General features: G+C 42.0%; 1 protein-coding gene across 1 annotated transcript in view; it reads left to right on the forward strand.

Moving 5' to 3' along the window:
* The window catches only part of col22a1 (collagen, type XXII, alpha 1), a 285,704-nt gene that overhangs the window by 245,575 nt on the left and 24,526 nt on the right, over positions 1 to 15,603 (forward strand). The window contains exons 48-55 of the mRNA XM_072569542.1: positions 784 to 837; positions 1,821 to 1,874; positions 3,436 to 3,489; positions 6,744 to 6,797; positions 7,068 to 7,121; positions 9,700 to 9,744; positions 11,756 to 11,809; positions 13,947 to 14,000. Of these exons, the coding sequence (XP_072425643.1) occupies positions 784 to 837; positions 1,821 to 1,874; positions 3,436 to 3,489; positions 6,744 to 6,797; positions 7,068 to 7,121; positions 9,700 to 9,744; positions 11,756 to 11,809; positions 13,947 to 14,000 (423 nt within the window). The remainder of the gene's footprint in view (positions 1 to 783; positions 838 to 1,820; positions 1,875 to 3,435; positions 3,490 to 6,743; positions 6,798 to 7,067; positions 7,122 to 9,699; positions 9,745 to 11,755; positions 11,810 to 13,946; positions 14,001 to 15,603) is intronic.

The raw sequence follows: 15,603 nt of genomic DNA on the forward strand, positions 1-15,603 counted from the left end.
CTATCCTCCTTCCTTCTGAAGCTGAGGTATGCTTTAAGCAGAATTTGCAATGGAATTGCTCGACTTTGTGATCCTGTGATCACTTATGTTTTTCTTCATCATCTTCAGCAAAGTCAGACTACTGTTGTGACTCTACTTTGGCAGGCCCAAACAGATATGATAGGCTGGGGAATGAAAATGAACATGGTTTCAGAAATTACGGAGGAGAAAAACAGACTTTACCTGGGTCAGGTGAGGGGTGAAATTAAAAGTGGCATACTTTTGAGTCCCGTTCCTTTTGAAGTTAAGTGATGGCGCATATGAATACCAAACAGCGTTTTATTTTTAACAAGCAAGCCTCAGGAAGTTATAACAGCTACAGTCAGTCATTACTCCCACAGTGTTATTTAGATTTTATATTGATTATCATCCTAACAAAAAATCAGCTCCCTCATTTTAAGGTAGTCAATAGCTTTTGGAAAACACATCAGAAGTGTGACAGATGGACCTTTTCACGGGCTTAACAGATTCTCTGACTTCAAGTTGGTTGTGGATTGTTTCAATTTTAACATGTAGCATGGTTCAATGTGAATACAGTGTCTGTCCCATGTGGTACAAACCACTGGAAGATCAAACAATGTCAGTCAGTTCTGGGTTAGTGGATTTTGTATCGCTATGTGTCAGTGCCTCTAGGCTGAGGCTGATTCAAAATCACATAAGGTGACTATTTCTGACTGCTTTCAGGGATTCCTGCTCTCAACTATTTACTTATAGTCTTCTTGCCGGTTTTGTTTTGTTCCTTAGGGTAGTCCAGGACTGCCTGGTTATCCTGGACCTCCTGGAACTGTTGGCCAACCTGTAAGTATAAATTGATGTCTGTTTATGACAGCATTTCCCTGAAATACAAATACTAAATCATATCCTGATTTGTTCCATGAGGTATTCATTCGATCTCAGGCTGGTGTACCATGCAGACTTTTAAATTATCTAATTACCAGAAGGATATATTGCTTTTGAGAGATTACAGAGATCAGTAACCAAAATGTTTCCCAATATCAGATATCTGAAATAATGAGTAAAATTCAAGGAAATTCAGCATCTTACCTTTGGCAAAGTGAAAATGCGAAAGTGATTATATAAAAGTAATTGAGCATGAGAAGTGAATAGGCTATTGATGCCTATTGTGCACTGACTAATCAAAGGAATATCAAGGTGGTACCACATCATTCCAGTGGAGGAGGTGAACTGATTTATTGTGGCAAGGGAGGAGGTGAAGGATGGTCACATCGAAGTTGGAATGGGAAGGAGAATTGAAATGGGCGGTGACTGGGAGGTCTGGTCGGCCATTGAAGGCCTGGCTGGTAATGCTCAGTGAAATGAAACAGTATGAAAGGAAGGCCAAGTCTGCTGGTACTCTGTGAGCCCCTGGCATTCTGCACACATGACACCATCCCCTCCTGACTCTGACAAAAAGGGGGTAGGGGTTTTGGAGGGAATTGGGCCTTACCCAATCAGTTCATCGGTTCAGTTAGCCACACACCTCCTATCAACAGGCTAGCCCACTGCTACCGCTCCCATTACTGGTAATATACTGTGCCCCTAGCCTCCCTTCCGATGTCTTTTGCTGTCATGTTACAAAATGTGCAGCCTCCCAAGGCTGTCACAAGAGGACAAGGTAAGCATCCAACCGCATGTGTCTGAATTGGTTCAGTGTGAAATTTGAAACCTGTAACACAGAATAGGTTTGTGCCGAGATTTTTGTTCGGGCCTGCAGTCAAGTTTCTCTTTACAAACGACATTAAATAGCATGAGCTCAGCAGCACGATTTTATTATTTCTTAGGGAGCTGATGGCATTCCGGGATCTCCTGGTACCACAGGGCTGCGAGGAGAGAAGGTAAGATCATCTATAGAGTTCACTAGACGAGCAGGAGAAGATTTCAGAAAAAAAATTGACCCGTTCCAAATCCTAGGCTGATTTGTGGCACATTTTAGGAGATACACTGTTTACCCAGTTCATCATAGTAATCCCATACAAATTCAAAGCTCTGCAGAACTGCCTGTGATCTTGGAGAATACCGTGGCAACCTCCCATTCTAGTAACATATGTGATTTTTTTTGGTTAAGATAACTGAAGGGAAAAGCAGAATTTTTAAAAAGAACTATTTCATGACAGGTTTCTTTAAGTAAATAAGCCAGGAGAAACTGGAAATTTACAGTTGTCCCATCCAGCACTGGTAAACAGGAAGCAGGTAGGGCTGGCATGGTGACTCAGCAGTTAGCACTTCTGCCTCACAGCGTCAAGGACCTGGGTTTGATTCCAGCCTCGGGCAACTGTATGTCGGAGTTTGCACGTTCTCCTTGTTTCTGCGTGGGTTTCCTCAGGGTGCCCCAGTTACCTCCGGGTGCCCCGGTTACCTCCCACAATCCAAAGATGTGCGGGCCAGGTGAATTGGCTATGCTAAATTGCCCATCATGTTAGGTGCATTAGTCAAAGGGAAATGGGTCTGGGTGGATTACTACTCGGAGCGTCAGATTGGACTTGTTGGGTAAAATGGCCTGTTTCCACTCTATAGGGAATCTAATTTTTAAAAAATACTTTGTTTGTGAAAGTACAGGAGGGGAAGTTAACTCTCCAATTCGAAGACACAGTTCATGCAGATTGGTCATGTTACAAGAGGCCTGCTTCCTTTTAATGGTCAAGTTACTTAAAAGCACAAGATATCTTTCTGGCTTGAGAGATGTAAAAGCAAAATACGATGATCGCTGGAAATCTGAAACAAGTGCAGAGAACCCTGAGGAAACTCAGCTGATCTGGCACATTTGTGGAGAGAGAAAGTGAGTTAATATTTCAAGTCTGGTATGACTCTTGTTCAGAATAGAACAGGAGAGCTAAAACCATACCACCCACTGCTGATCAACCTGTGCCCTCACGCATTTCCTCCAACCTCTACTTTACGTTTGGCTCTAGACTCACATCCTCAACCATTGATTTCCTGGTTGCCTTGCTCAATTAGTAAATTGACTGACTGACATTTCTCACTCAGAATAATTAGTTAGCTGTGGTTTGACCCTGCATCTGGGTCAAGCATTATGCTGATGCCATTGTTTCATCCACCCATCCAAACAGCACCAAAATAACAATCAGTCTTATGTTGGTTGCAAACAACAGTGCGTGCCCTTTGGTAAATAACTTGTAAATCTTTTAGAGATTAAGGAAAGCTTAGTTTAAATGATCTTTTTAGGTGAGTAGTGACATTGTTTGAGAATCTATTCAGTCAGTAATAATATATCTCTGACAAATTTAAGGTGTGGGCACAGTTAAAGTGGGGTGTTAATTGGAAAGAACTGTGGTAGGGCAAATGAACAGACAATCGAATCATTTAGTACAACTGTCAATTACCTAAAGGAAAAGGATTCTGGGCAGTGTTAACACTTGAATCTGTGGATATTTCCAGGGAAAGGAAGGTGCTCGAGGAAGTCAGGGACCTCCTGGACCAATAGGGCCACCTGTAAGTAATTGTTTTCAATCTAATGTATTTTGGGAAAAAATGTCAGCACTTTTGCTCAAAACCTCCCTTATAGCAGTACCCATCCACCTCTCACTCAACTACTTCTAAAATGTTTCCTCTCTCACTAACTTCCTTTTCTCTGCTTTCAAAAATTCTACTGCTTTTTTATTCTTTCTCTTCCAGGAGAAAGTGAGGACTGCAGATGCTGGAGATCAGAGCTGAAAATGTGTTGCTGAAAAAGCGCAGCAGGTCAGGCAGCATCCAAGGAACAGGAGAATCGACGTTTCGGGCATCAGTCTCCTGAAGAAGGGCTGAGGCCCGAAACGTCAGTTCTCCTGTTCCTAGGATGCTGCCTGACCTGCTGCGCTTTTCCAGCAACACATTTTCAGCTTCTTTCTCTTCCAGTCAACTTAACCTTCCTTTGTTTCAATTGTCCTCAGCTTCCTCTATGTTCTCTGATTGTATTCAAATATTCTTTACCTTATTCTTGTTTGCTGTACTTCAGCTCGGCTCCTTTACTCGTTGCTTAGCAATCACACACCCGTTCGTCCTCTAGACCTGCCACCTGCTTTACATAGGTAAAAACAATGACTGCAGATGCTGGAAACCAGATTTTGGAACTGGGGTGAGGTGGGGGAAGGGGAAATGAGGAAACTGGTGAAGTCCACATTGATGCCCTGGGGTTGAAGTGTTCCGAGGCGGAAGATGAGGCGTTCTTCCTCCAGGCGTCTGGTGGTGAGGGAGCAGCGGTGAAGGAGGCCCAGGATCTCCATGTCCTCGGCAGAGTGGGAGGGGAAGTTGAAATGTTGGGCCACAGGGCGCTGGGGTTGATTGGTGCGGGTGTCCCAGAGATGTTCCCTAAAGCGCTCTGCTAGGAGGAATCCAGTCTCCCCAATGTAGAGGAGACCGCATCGGGAGCAACGGATACAATAAATGATATTGGTAGGTATGCAGGTAAAACTTTGGATGTGGAAGGTTCCTTTAGGGCCTTGAATGGAGGTAAGGGAGGAGGTGTGGGTGCAGGTTTTGCAATTCCTGCGCTGGCAGGGGAAGGTGCCTGGACGGGAGAGTGGGTTGTAGGGAGGCATGGACCTGACCATGTAGTCACGGAGGGAATGATCTTTGCGGAAGGCCGAAAGGGGTGGGGAGGCAAATATATCCCAGGTGGTGAGGTCTGTTTGGAGGTGGTGGAAATGTCGGCGGATGATTTGGTTCATGCAAAGGTTGGTAGGGTGGAAGGTGAGCACCAGGGGCGTTCTGTCCTTATTAAGGTTGTAGGGATGGGGTCTGAGGGCGGAGGTGTGGGATGTGGACGAGATGCATCGGAGGGCATCTTTAACCATGTGGGAAGGGAAATTACGATCTCTAAAGAAGGAGGCCATCTGGTGTGTTCTGCGGTGGAACTGATCATCCTGGGAGCAGATACGGCGGAGGCGGAGGAATTGGGAATATAGGATGGCGTTTTTGCAGGAGGTAGGGTGGGAAGAGGTGTAATCCAGGTAGCTGTGGGAGTCGGTGGGTTTGTAAAAAATGTCGGTGTCAAGTCGGTCGTCATTAATGGAGACGGAGAGGTCCAGGAAGGGGAGGGAGGTGCCGAGGACATGGAGGTCCTAGGCCTCCTTCACTGCCACTCCCTCACCACCCGATGCCTGGAGGAAGAATGCCTCATCTTCCACCTCAGAACACTTCAACGCCAGGGAAACAATGTGGACTTCACCAGTTTCCTCATTTCCCCTTCCCCCACCTCATCCCAGTTCCAAACTTCCAGCTCAGCTCAGCACTGTCCCCATGACTTGTCCTACCTGCCTATCATCTTTTCCACCTATCCACTCCACCCTCATCCCTGACCTTCATCCCCTCCCCCACTCACTTATTGTACTCTATGCTACTTTCTCCCCACCCCCACCCTCCTCTCATTTATCTCTCCACCCTTCAGGCACTCTGCCTGTATTCCTGATGAAGGGCTTTTGCCTGAAACGTCGATTTTACTGCTCCTCGGATGCTGCATGAACTGCTGTGCTTTTCCAGCACCACTAATCCAGCAACTGCTTTACATGCAAACTCTGCTTATTTTTCAAACTACTGTTCCCATTAATGCATGTATTGTTGGATGAGGACTTGAAGATGGAGGATGGGGGTAGAGTGTTGCTTTTCAGATTGGCGGCCTGTGACCAGTGGTGTGTCACAAGGATCGTTGCTGGGTGCTCTGCTTTTTGTCGTTTATGTAAGTAATTTGGATGTCAACAATGGAGGTCAGAGGTAGTAAGTTTTCAGATGACACCAAAATTGCAGGTGTAGTGGACAACGAAGAAGGTTACCTCCGAACACGACAGGACCTTGATTAGATGGGCCAATGGGCTGAGAAGTGGCAGATGCAGTTTAATTTAGATAAAGGTGAAGTGCTGCTTTTTGGAAAGTCAAACCAGAGCAGATTCATAGCTGCTTGAAAGTGGAGTCACAGGTCGATAGGAGAGTGAAGAAGGCGTTTGGTATGCTTTCCTTTATTGGACAGGGCATTGAGTTGGGCAGTCACGTTACAGCTGTACAGGACGTTGATTAGGCCACTTTTGGAATATTGCATGCAATCCTATCGGAAAGATGTTGTGAAACTTGAAAGAGTTCAGAAAAGATTTACAAGGATGTTGCCAGGGTTGGAGTATTGGAACCACAGGGAGAGGCTGGGGCTGTTTCCCCTGGAGCATCAGAAGTGAGGGATGACCTTATAGAGATTTATCAAATCATGAGGGGCATTGATAGGGTAATTAGACAAGGTCTTTTCCCTTGGGTAGGGGAGTCCAGAACTAGAGGCCATAGGTTTAGCGTGACAGGGGAAAGATATAAAAGGGACCTGAGAGGTAACATTTTCACACAGAAGGTGATGCACGCATGGAGTGAGCTGCCAGAGGAAGTGGTGGAGACTGGTACAATTACAGCATTTAAGAGGCATCTGGACGGGTATTTGAATAGCAAGGGTTTGGACAGGTATGGGCCAAGTGCTGGCAAATAGGACAGATTAGTTTAGGATATCTGGTCAGCATGGACGAGTTGGACTGAAGGGTCTGTTTCTGTGCTGCACATCTCTGTGAGTCTCAGTGTTTTTTGTAGGATCTTAACACTGAAAGGTAAATTTGCGCAGGGTCCTCAATGAATAACCGGGTGCATTTTATTTCATCATGAGTGGAACCTGGGGACAATTTAGGTGAAGTTTCTGCACCTTGGAATGACCAAGAAGATAACTAATGTTTTATTCATAGGGTCTTCCTGGCAAAGATGGAAAGGACGGGAAACCTGGACCTGCAGGGGAACCAGTAAGAAATTAAAACCATCTTTCATTCTCACCAGTTTGTAACTGCAAAGGATATACTCATTGGCACACATTGGAAACATAATCACTTGGTGAATTAAATGCAACACATCATATGGCCACAATTCTGTTCAAATGTTTGCAATTGGCAATTGTTGAAATTCCGTTGAAGTTTGTTTCTCATTTGGGTTCCATCTTATTTAAATGAGACATCATTTGAAGTTTTTTGTTCCATTTGCAAACATTATTCAACAGCGCAGCTTCTGAATTTCAGGGCCGGCAGGGAAACCCTGGGCCTCCTGGCAGGAGTGGCCTCCGAGGAATGCCTGTAAGTATGGAATCTCTAATACTGTGTAACGTGTTTTGCAAGTATGGAATCTCTAATACTGTGTAACGTTTTTCGAAGCAGTGCAAAAGCAAAACATCGTGCATGCTAGAAAACTGAAATATAAAGCAGGAACTGCTAAAACTAATCAACAGGTTTGCCAGTATCACTGAAGAGAGAAATGCTTCATGTTTATTATAGTTTTGAGATATTCTGTTGTGAGATATTGTATTATAGATTATCTTTATTAACTCACTCACCAGCTCGCTATATTTTACTGCATTTTCACACCTTATCAGGCCTTTCTACAAGCAGTGTTTACCTCTGAATAAGTGTAGCTTGCAGAACAATACCATCCTCATCAGATCTCCATGAAGTATTATAATATTAACCAGCCCTTTCCAACCATCTTCTGCAAATAAATACAGTAGATTCCTCAATTAATAAGTATCTGTTAAATACCTTTTAATGGGCCATTATCCTTAAAGAAACAAACTGACAAAAAAGCGCAGCCATGAAATTGCATGAATGAATGAAACTCATATTGACAAATACTAAATAAATCTGACAACCCAGCTGCAGTAATCAGTTTAATATTCTTTTATTATGTACAGGTACAATTTCTAACATATTTAGAGCATATAGGCCTAGTATTTTTATGAAAATTTACTAACTTAAAAGACAAAAGGACTAACACCACTTCATTATGCAAGCAGACCAGACAGAAACTCTTAAACCCATCAGAAGTAGCAGCCAGCATTTAATACTTTTTAACCCATCACCTATCTCCCAGGACAGAAATAGAAAGTGAGGACTGCAGATGCTGGAGATCAGAGTCGAGAGTGTGGTGTTTGAAAAGCACGGCAGGTCAGGCAATATTCAAGGAACAGGAGAATCGACATTTCAGGCATAAGCCCTTCATCAGGAATCCTGTCGAAGGACTTATGCCCAAAACGTCAATTCTCCTGCTCCTTGGATGCTGCCTGACCTGCTGTGATTTTCCCTCACCACACTCTTGACTCCCAGGACACAAGCCCTTCAAACCTTTGTTTTATCTATAATGCACAATGTAACACCAGAGTAATAGAATTTTAATATATGCAAGAACTACGTATAAAAGGTTTCTTGCAAGAACTGTTTTTTTGGGATTCTATTGCTGCCTCAAACTTGTGCAGTAGTTGCTGAATAAGAGAGGCTATTTTCGCTACTCACTATTTCGGTCATTATTTGAACACAATCGCATATAGTCGAGTTTTCTGCTTTGTTTCAACCAGTTTTCAGACCAATTTGGGTCAGCATCTTCAAATTGTGTAATGCTGGTTTGATGGGAATCATCATATTTTTTGTAACTATCATGAACATGATGCTTGCTGAAGGAACGCAGTGAGTTGTTGAAATTTATATTTGCTTTCTAGTACTTTATTTGACAAGATCTCGTTTAAGCGGAGCAAATAATCAAAACCCTACATGATTTCAATCTGATCACCATTCAGAATTGCTTTAATTTTTCCAAAGGCAACTGTCTCCTGTTACAGATTCAAAAACCTGCACTAACTATTGTCCTCACTCAGAATGTGAATGGGAAAGCTACCTGTTACTAATGGCCCAGGAGATATTTTGTTTTATTTCTTTATGGGATATGGGTATTGTCACCTAGATTAGCATTTATTACCCATCCCTAAATACCCTGGGGGAGGTGGTGGTGAGCTGCATTCTTAAACTGCTGCAGTTTTGTGAGTGCAGGGGCACTGACAGAGCTGTTAGAAAGGGAGTTTTCAAGATTTTGACCTAACTTTAGTCGACGCATGATGATATAGTTCCAGGTCAGGATGGTGTGGGTCTTGGAGGAGACCTTGCAAGGGATATCGTTCCTGTGCTCCTGCTGCCCTCGTCCTACTAGATGTGAGTTTAAGAAAGTGCTGTCAGAGATGCCTTTGTGAGTTACTGCAGAGTATATTGTGGGTGGTACACACTGCTGCCACTATTTATTACCCCTACTGATACTGTCATAGATGATTGCATCCGGGGCTAATAGACTGGTGTGGATAAGGTCAAATAGCTTTTTATATCCCTCTGTTGTTTCTTAATCACTCTCCACAGACAAATTTGAGCAGCTGTGCTCTTTAGGACTTGACCATCTCAGTCAGTGGTGGTGTTACTGGGCCACTTTTGATGATGGACACTGAAGTCCCCACTGAGCATACATTGAGATTATTTAAGAAAATCTGTGAGTTTACAGTGGACACTAGAAAACACGTGGTCTTTGGGCTAGGTTCACAGCTTGCACTTTGTGTTACATAAATTACAATAATAAAGCTATTCAGACATCAAATATTACTAGAATATTAACTTTAAACAAAAAGTTAAGCAGCTTGATATAAACAGTACATTTCAAGATTATAACACTTGAGGGTTTCCATTATAATCAGATCTTCTGAATTGGCTTCGCCGGGGAAAGGCTTGGTAACCTATTTGAAATTAAGTTTCATAAAATGTTTATATGAAGGATAGCTGGAACAATCTCTATATCAAATGAAGTGTTTTTATTTGAGTTACTGATTTATACTTCTCTTTCACACAGGGTTTCAAAGGCTCTAAAGGTGCTCCTGGTTCAACTGGTCCAAGAGTAAGTATTGGAAATATGAAACAAGCAGTAGGCTGTAACACAAAGGGGCATTGTGAAGTGCTGCACTTATGGTTTGAGAATGTTATTATTGTACCACGTACAAATATGTTCTAAAGTGCCGCTGTTGAGTCTTAATGAATGATAGATTGAAAAAAATCAGGATTTCCATCCCTGTTTTTGTCAGATAAAAAATATCATGCAAAACCTCAGCAAGGTTCTTGACTTTGTTTCATTTAATAAGCATTTATCATCTAATAATAAGGTACAAAATTATATTGGAATATATTGAAATGGTATGGCAAATGTCTGTAAGTGGATAGCAATTAGACAATTTGCAACAAATTACTTGGGAAATGCCATGTTTTTCAGTGCTAGTTTACAAGGGGATGAAATTAGCCCATTCCAGCTGCTAACTTGGATGCCATTTTTCACTATGTCCCACCTTTGTACTGAAGTTCACAGAGAAATAGTTCATGACTTGTTTTTTGGTCACACTATAGTGTTTACTTGATTTGAAAATTACATTTTTGGAGTTACCTTACAAGTTGATGATAAGTAACAACTCACACATGAAATGTTCACGTTATGCATTAACAATCTGGACAAAGGAACTGAGGGCTTTGTTGCTAAGATGGCAGATGGTACAAAGGTAGGTGGAGGGACAGGTAGTGTTGAAGAAACAGGAAGGCAGCATAAGGACTTGACCGGCTAGGAGAATGAGCAAAGAAGTGGCAGGTGGAATAGGATATGGGAAAGGGTGAAGGCTATGTAGGAAGAATGGAGGCACAGGCTATTTTCTAAATGGGGAATGGCTTCAGAAATCTAAAGCACAAAAGGGTTTAGGAGTTCTAGTTCAGGATATGCTTAAAGTTAACTTGCAGTTTCAGTTGGCAATTAGTAAGACAAATGTGATGTTAGCATTTATTTGCAGAGGCCAGGAATACAGCCGAGGCTGTATAATTTGGAATATTGTGAGCAGTTTTGGGCCTTGTATCTAAAGAAGGATGTGCTGGCTTTGGAGGGAGTGAAGAAGAGGATCACAAGAATGATCCCAGAGATAAAGGGCTTGGTATATGAGGAGTGGGTGAAAACTCTGGGCCTGTAGCTGATGGAGTTTAGAAAGATGAGAAGAATCTCATTGAAACTTATGAAATATTGAGAGGCCTGGATAGACTGGATATGGAGAAGATATTTCCACTAGTTGAGGTGAGACTTGAACCTGGGGACACAGCCTCACGATGCAGGGACGATCCTTTAGAACTGAGATGAGGGGGAATTTCTTCAGCCAGAAGGTGGTAATCTGTGGAACTCACTGCCGTAGAGGGCTGTGGAGACCAAGTCATTGGGTATCATTAAAACAGATATATATAGGCTCTTGATTAGCAAGTGATTGAAGAATTGGGGGATCTTTCTTGTGAATCTCCTCTGGAACCCCTGCAAGACCAGCACATGCTATGAATTGCCTAAAATTATGCAATCCTATATTTCTAATATCCAATATAAAACTTTGAAGTGCAGTGCCCAAAAATCAAATTCTTCCAACAGTTTAAACATTTCAGTTTAAGCTGAATTAAGGTCTTGACTAATACTTTTGAGCCTTCAGGATTTCATAAACAACATATTTGTTCTAAACAAGAAAAAAGTAGTTCAGATAGTTTTTTTGCTTCAGACGAATTGTCATTGATTAAAGTATTAATGACTGACTTCCAAGGTATATATCTGAGTCCAATGATGTGGTTCATAGCTCTAGAAGATTCGATCCGAGTCTGCAGCAGCACTGGAATCGTTGATTTCTGTCTCTCACTGGGCTAGGATCTTGTGCTGTTGTCTCAGAGGATATTGGAAGTTAGCAGTGAGGCAAAAATAACTTTTCAGCCATTGATTGTTGATTGATAGACCTAGATTAGGTCTGCGCTGAAATGATAGGTAATCCTTGTGCTGCTACATGTAAAGAGAGGTTCAGAATATATATATTAGACCTTTAAGACTGATTTGCATCATTTTGTTCCAGGGGGAAACAGGAATGGCTGGGCCACCAGGTCAACCAGGCTCACCTGGGAAAGATGTAAGTTTCTAAAATGAGTTTCGGTATTTCTAGTAGATTTTTAAGATAGTTTTCCAAATGAGTTATGCTTTGCAGTGCACCCATCAGATTGTGATGTTGTAGCAAGTTAAGAACTCAGATGTATTTGATTGGCCATCATTATGCATCTTTTACTTCATTTTGAGGTAATTTATGCTTCTCGGGTGGATACAAACCAAGAGGGTGGATTTCACCAGAATGGCAACTCCATCTCACTCACCTGATAGAGCCTTGGCTGAACTTCAGGGTCCATCAGACAGGAAATGAATTGCCATCTGACCACATCTGGCTCAAAGGGATTGACATCCAAGATTGTCAGAGGTTGCTGACTTAGCAAGGTTGGCCATGCCACTGGCCACTAATAGGATAGCAGCTCGCTGAAATACATGTACAGTAAGGTATACCACCCTTTCAATAAGGCAAATGGGATCCGGCGTCAGTCAGTGAGATGTAGTGAAGGAAGTGGCATAAATATTGGTTTGTGACGAAGATGGGGTGATGCTAATGTTGTTACAAAGGTGGCCACTGACACTGGAAAGTTCTCTTTAAGTCACAGAGTGTCCAATAAAGAACCCTTTCCCTTCACCCACACCCCTCAACAATATAAGGACCCTTCCTTTTTTTTTTGCAAGGTTTTTGACTGGCCCCTCCTGAAGTTACACTGGAAAGCTAGAAGAACCTCTATTGAACTTCAAGATATGTTCATCTCCATACCCTCAGCCTACCTTCTAATATGCCAGACTTGAGACTTTTCTCAATTAGCCTATCATTGCTCCCTTTTTCCTTTGTCCTCATTCATTACTGGGCCAGTCATAGCACTTGCTACTGGATCTCTCAGACCAGCTCCTATTGTTGATCTACACTCTGTTCACAGTGGATATTTTGCTGAGGGAGACAGTGCTTCCAACTCAACCTCACCCCACAAGCTCCCTTATCCATTGCTCACCCAAATCAGAGATATTAATCTGTAATTAATTTCAATCTTTATTGTCTCTGAAATTATTTCTCAGGCTATGGGCATTGCTGGCAAGGCTGGCATTTGATGCCCATTCCTACATATCCCAAAAAGGTGGTGAGGGTCCTTCTTTATAAACAGATTCAGCAGCCACTTGCTATAATTTGCTACAAAAGACAGTTAAACTATTTTGGTCAAATGAAAGATTGATAAGATTCCACTCATTTACTTGTTGTTTTCACAGTAAAATGGCGGGATTTTGCTCCTTATATGACACCAATGTTTTATTTCCAAAATTTTCAAATACTAAATTAAAATTCTCACATTCACTTGGTTATTCATGTCAACCTCTTTGTGGCCTAGTAACACAACCAATGCACAGACTTACCTGCAACGTTAAGAGGAATGTTTCCATTGTCTCTGCTGGACAAATAAGGAGCAATAACATCCAGAAATCAGAGGAGTAAACCTAATCATCTTTCACTTGCAATCAAGTTGATGTGAGCCTGTCTAAACACAATTGTAGATGTTTAAAGCTCCTGGTTTTAATTTAATACATCAGTCTTTTGGAGGAGCTTCTGAATTCATCTTTGCTCTCAATAATGAATGAGCCAATACATTTAATGAGATCTACAGCACAGCAAAAGACCCCTCAGCCCATTACCAGTCAAAAGCAACCACCTAACTATTCTAGTCCCATTTTCCAGCACTAGGCCCATCTCCTTGTTTGGCTTGGCTTCACATCTGAATCTAAATGCCATTCACTACATGTCAATAAACTCTGAATAACACCCGCAGGTTAGAGTGTGAATGAGATGCTCTTGGGAGAACATTTCAGCGGTTTCCAACAATAAACTCAGTCTAAAATCCTCAAATGTGAAACTGAATATTATGAGCTCAGGACAGAGCATGGGTCACAAATCCACTTTCAGGCACAGTCACATATACTATATGAGCTGAGTCAAGTTGATATGGCATAGCTATACAACCAATTGTTTGAGATTTGATGTTCGAAGTCAGGTCTGATGGTTGAAGAAATTTAATCTGAAGCAGAAAACGCAAGATCCTCGTGTTAACATTTAACATCGACTGTTCATATTTATTCCATCACTGTACTTTTCTGTTTGTGTCTGCTCTATTATGAATTATGGTTGATATTTGTAGGGTGAACAAGGACCTCCGGCACCTCAGGGTCCTCCTGGTTTAAGAGGTGTTCAGGTAAGATACTTGCATGCTCATATCATTGGGGGAGCCATTAATTATTGTTGAAGGTTTTCAAACATCTCAGTAGCTGGTTCTGAGTTAAGTTAGCCAACACCCAACACATAAAAGTCCTGATTCAAATCTTTGCTGAATGCATTAGTCTCTTACAGTGAGTGCCTCCTTTCTCTAAGATTTTGCAGCAAAGCTTCTTTAAGTCTTTTTGATAGAAGTAGTTTTCTTCATGTAACATCCAAACTTACTGGGATTATACAAAATAATATCAATCTTTTGGCTTTCAAGATTTGGAGACGCCGGTGTTGGACTGGGGTGGACAAAGTTAAAAATCACACACCACCAGGTTATAGTCCAACAGGTTTATTTAGAAGCATTAGCTTTCGGAGTGTTGCTCCTTCATTAGGTGATTGTCCAACCTGATGAAGGAGCAGCCCTCCAAAAGCTAGTACTTTCAAATAAAGCTGTTGGACTATAACCTGATGTTGTATGATTTTTAACTTTGGTTTTCAAGTGCTACTTTGGACAGTTAACGGTTTCATATTTACACTTTGAACAGTTTTATTGGATTAGTGCTCCTGCCATTTCACTGGTTTGGCATCTTGTATGAGAGCTGTCATTCACATTTTAGCTCAATGGGCTGACGAAAGCAATTTTTTTTAAGTAAACCAACATGAATTCTCCCACTAGTTTATTGTACCTCTTTATTCTTCACAGTAATTTCGAAGCTTCAATCAGGCAAATAAAAATTTTGGGTGGAATTTTCCCAGGCCATGAACGACATGGACAATGTCAAGAAATTTGAGAGAATCCTGTAAGAAGTCAAGCGAGGCCTTTCTTGGGAGAAACAAGTCGCATTTCCCAATGTCAAGATGAGAACCTCGCTCATGAGCGCAAGAAGATTATTAACTGGGGTTATTACACATTACCTAAACTCGATTTATTAATATGCAGATTCCAAATCCACCATCCACCAATTAGAAATTAGGTGCTGAAAATGCCAACATGAAAGTCAGAATGGCTAACTGGTGATTCCAACTACCATTTACTCCTTCAGACCTCAATCATCGGCATCCAACATTTTCCAGGACTATAACTGGACCCACCCACAAGTCAAGGAACACTGAAAGCACACTGTGTGTACAGGGACCTAGATCACAGATTGGACCTGGCTATATCTCAGGGTTGCCTGCTAGTTTTCTTGGTGCTCAATCACTGACCAGCTCCCGAGATGCACACAATATGCCTGTCTTGCCTTTTTAAAGCTATTCCCCTCAGCCAAAGCTAACAGGCTCACAGTATTTCTGGCCTGACTTGTCTTTGAGCATGTTGCCATGGTTGCCAGCAGATTTCAATTAAGCAGTGTGAACATTGTTACTGTATGACACTATACTGTGGCAATTTCACGCTTGCAACATGTGCCACCAGTATATGCAGCTATGGTACAGCAACAAAACAAATGTTCATGTCTCAAAGTCCAAGGAGAGTCGTCCTCAGTCAAGTCAAAGAGGTCAGTCCAATGATCCTAGCACAGTGAGGGTTTGGTCTAAGGGTTTGGAATAATCATTGAGCCACTTAGGCTGCTCATGATCAGGTCCTATCCTTG

The sequence above is a fragment of the Chiloscyllium punctatum genome, chromosome 5, assembly GCF_047496795.1.
Source record: "Chiloscyllium punctatum isolate Juve2018m chromosome 5, sChiPun1.3, whole genome shotgun sequence".
Classification (NCBI taxonomy): Eukaryota; Metazoa; Chordata; class Chondrichthyes; order Orectolobiformes; family Hemiscylliidae; genus Chiloscyllium; species Chiloscyllium punctatum.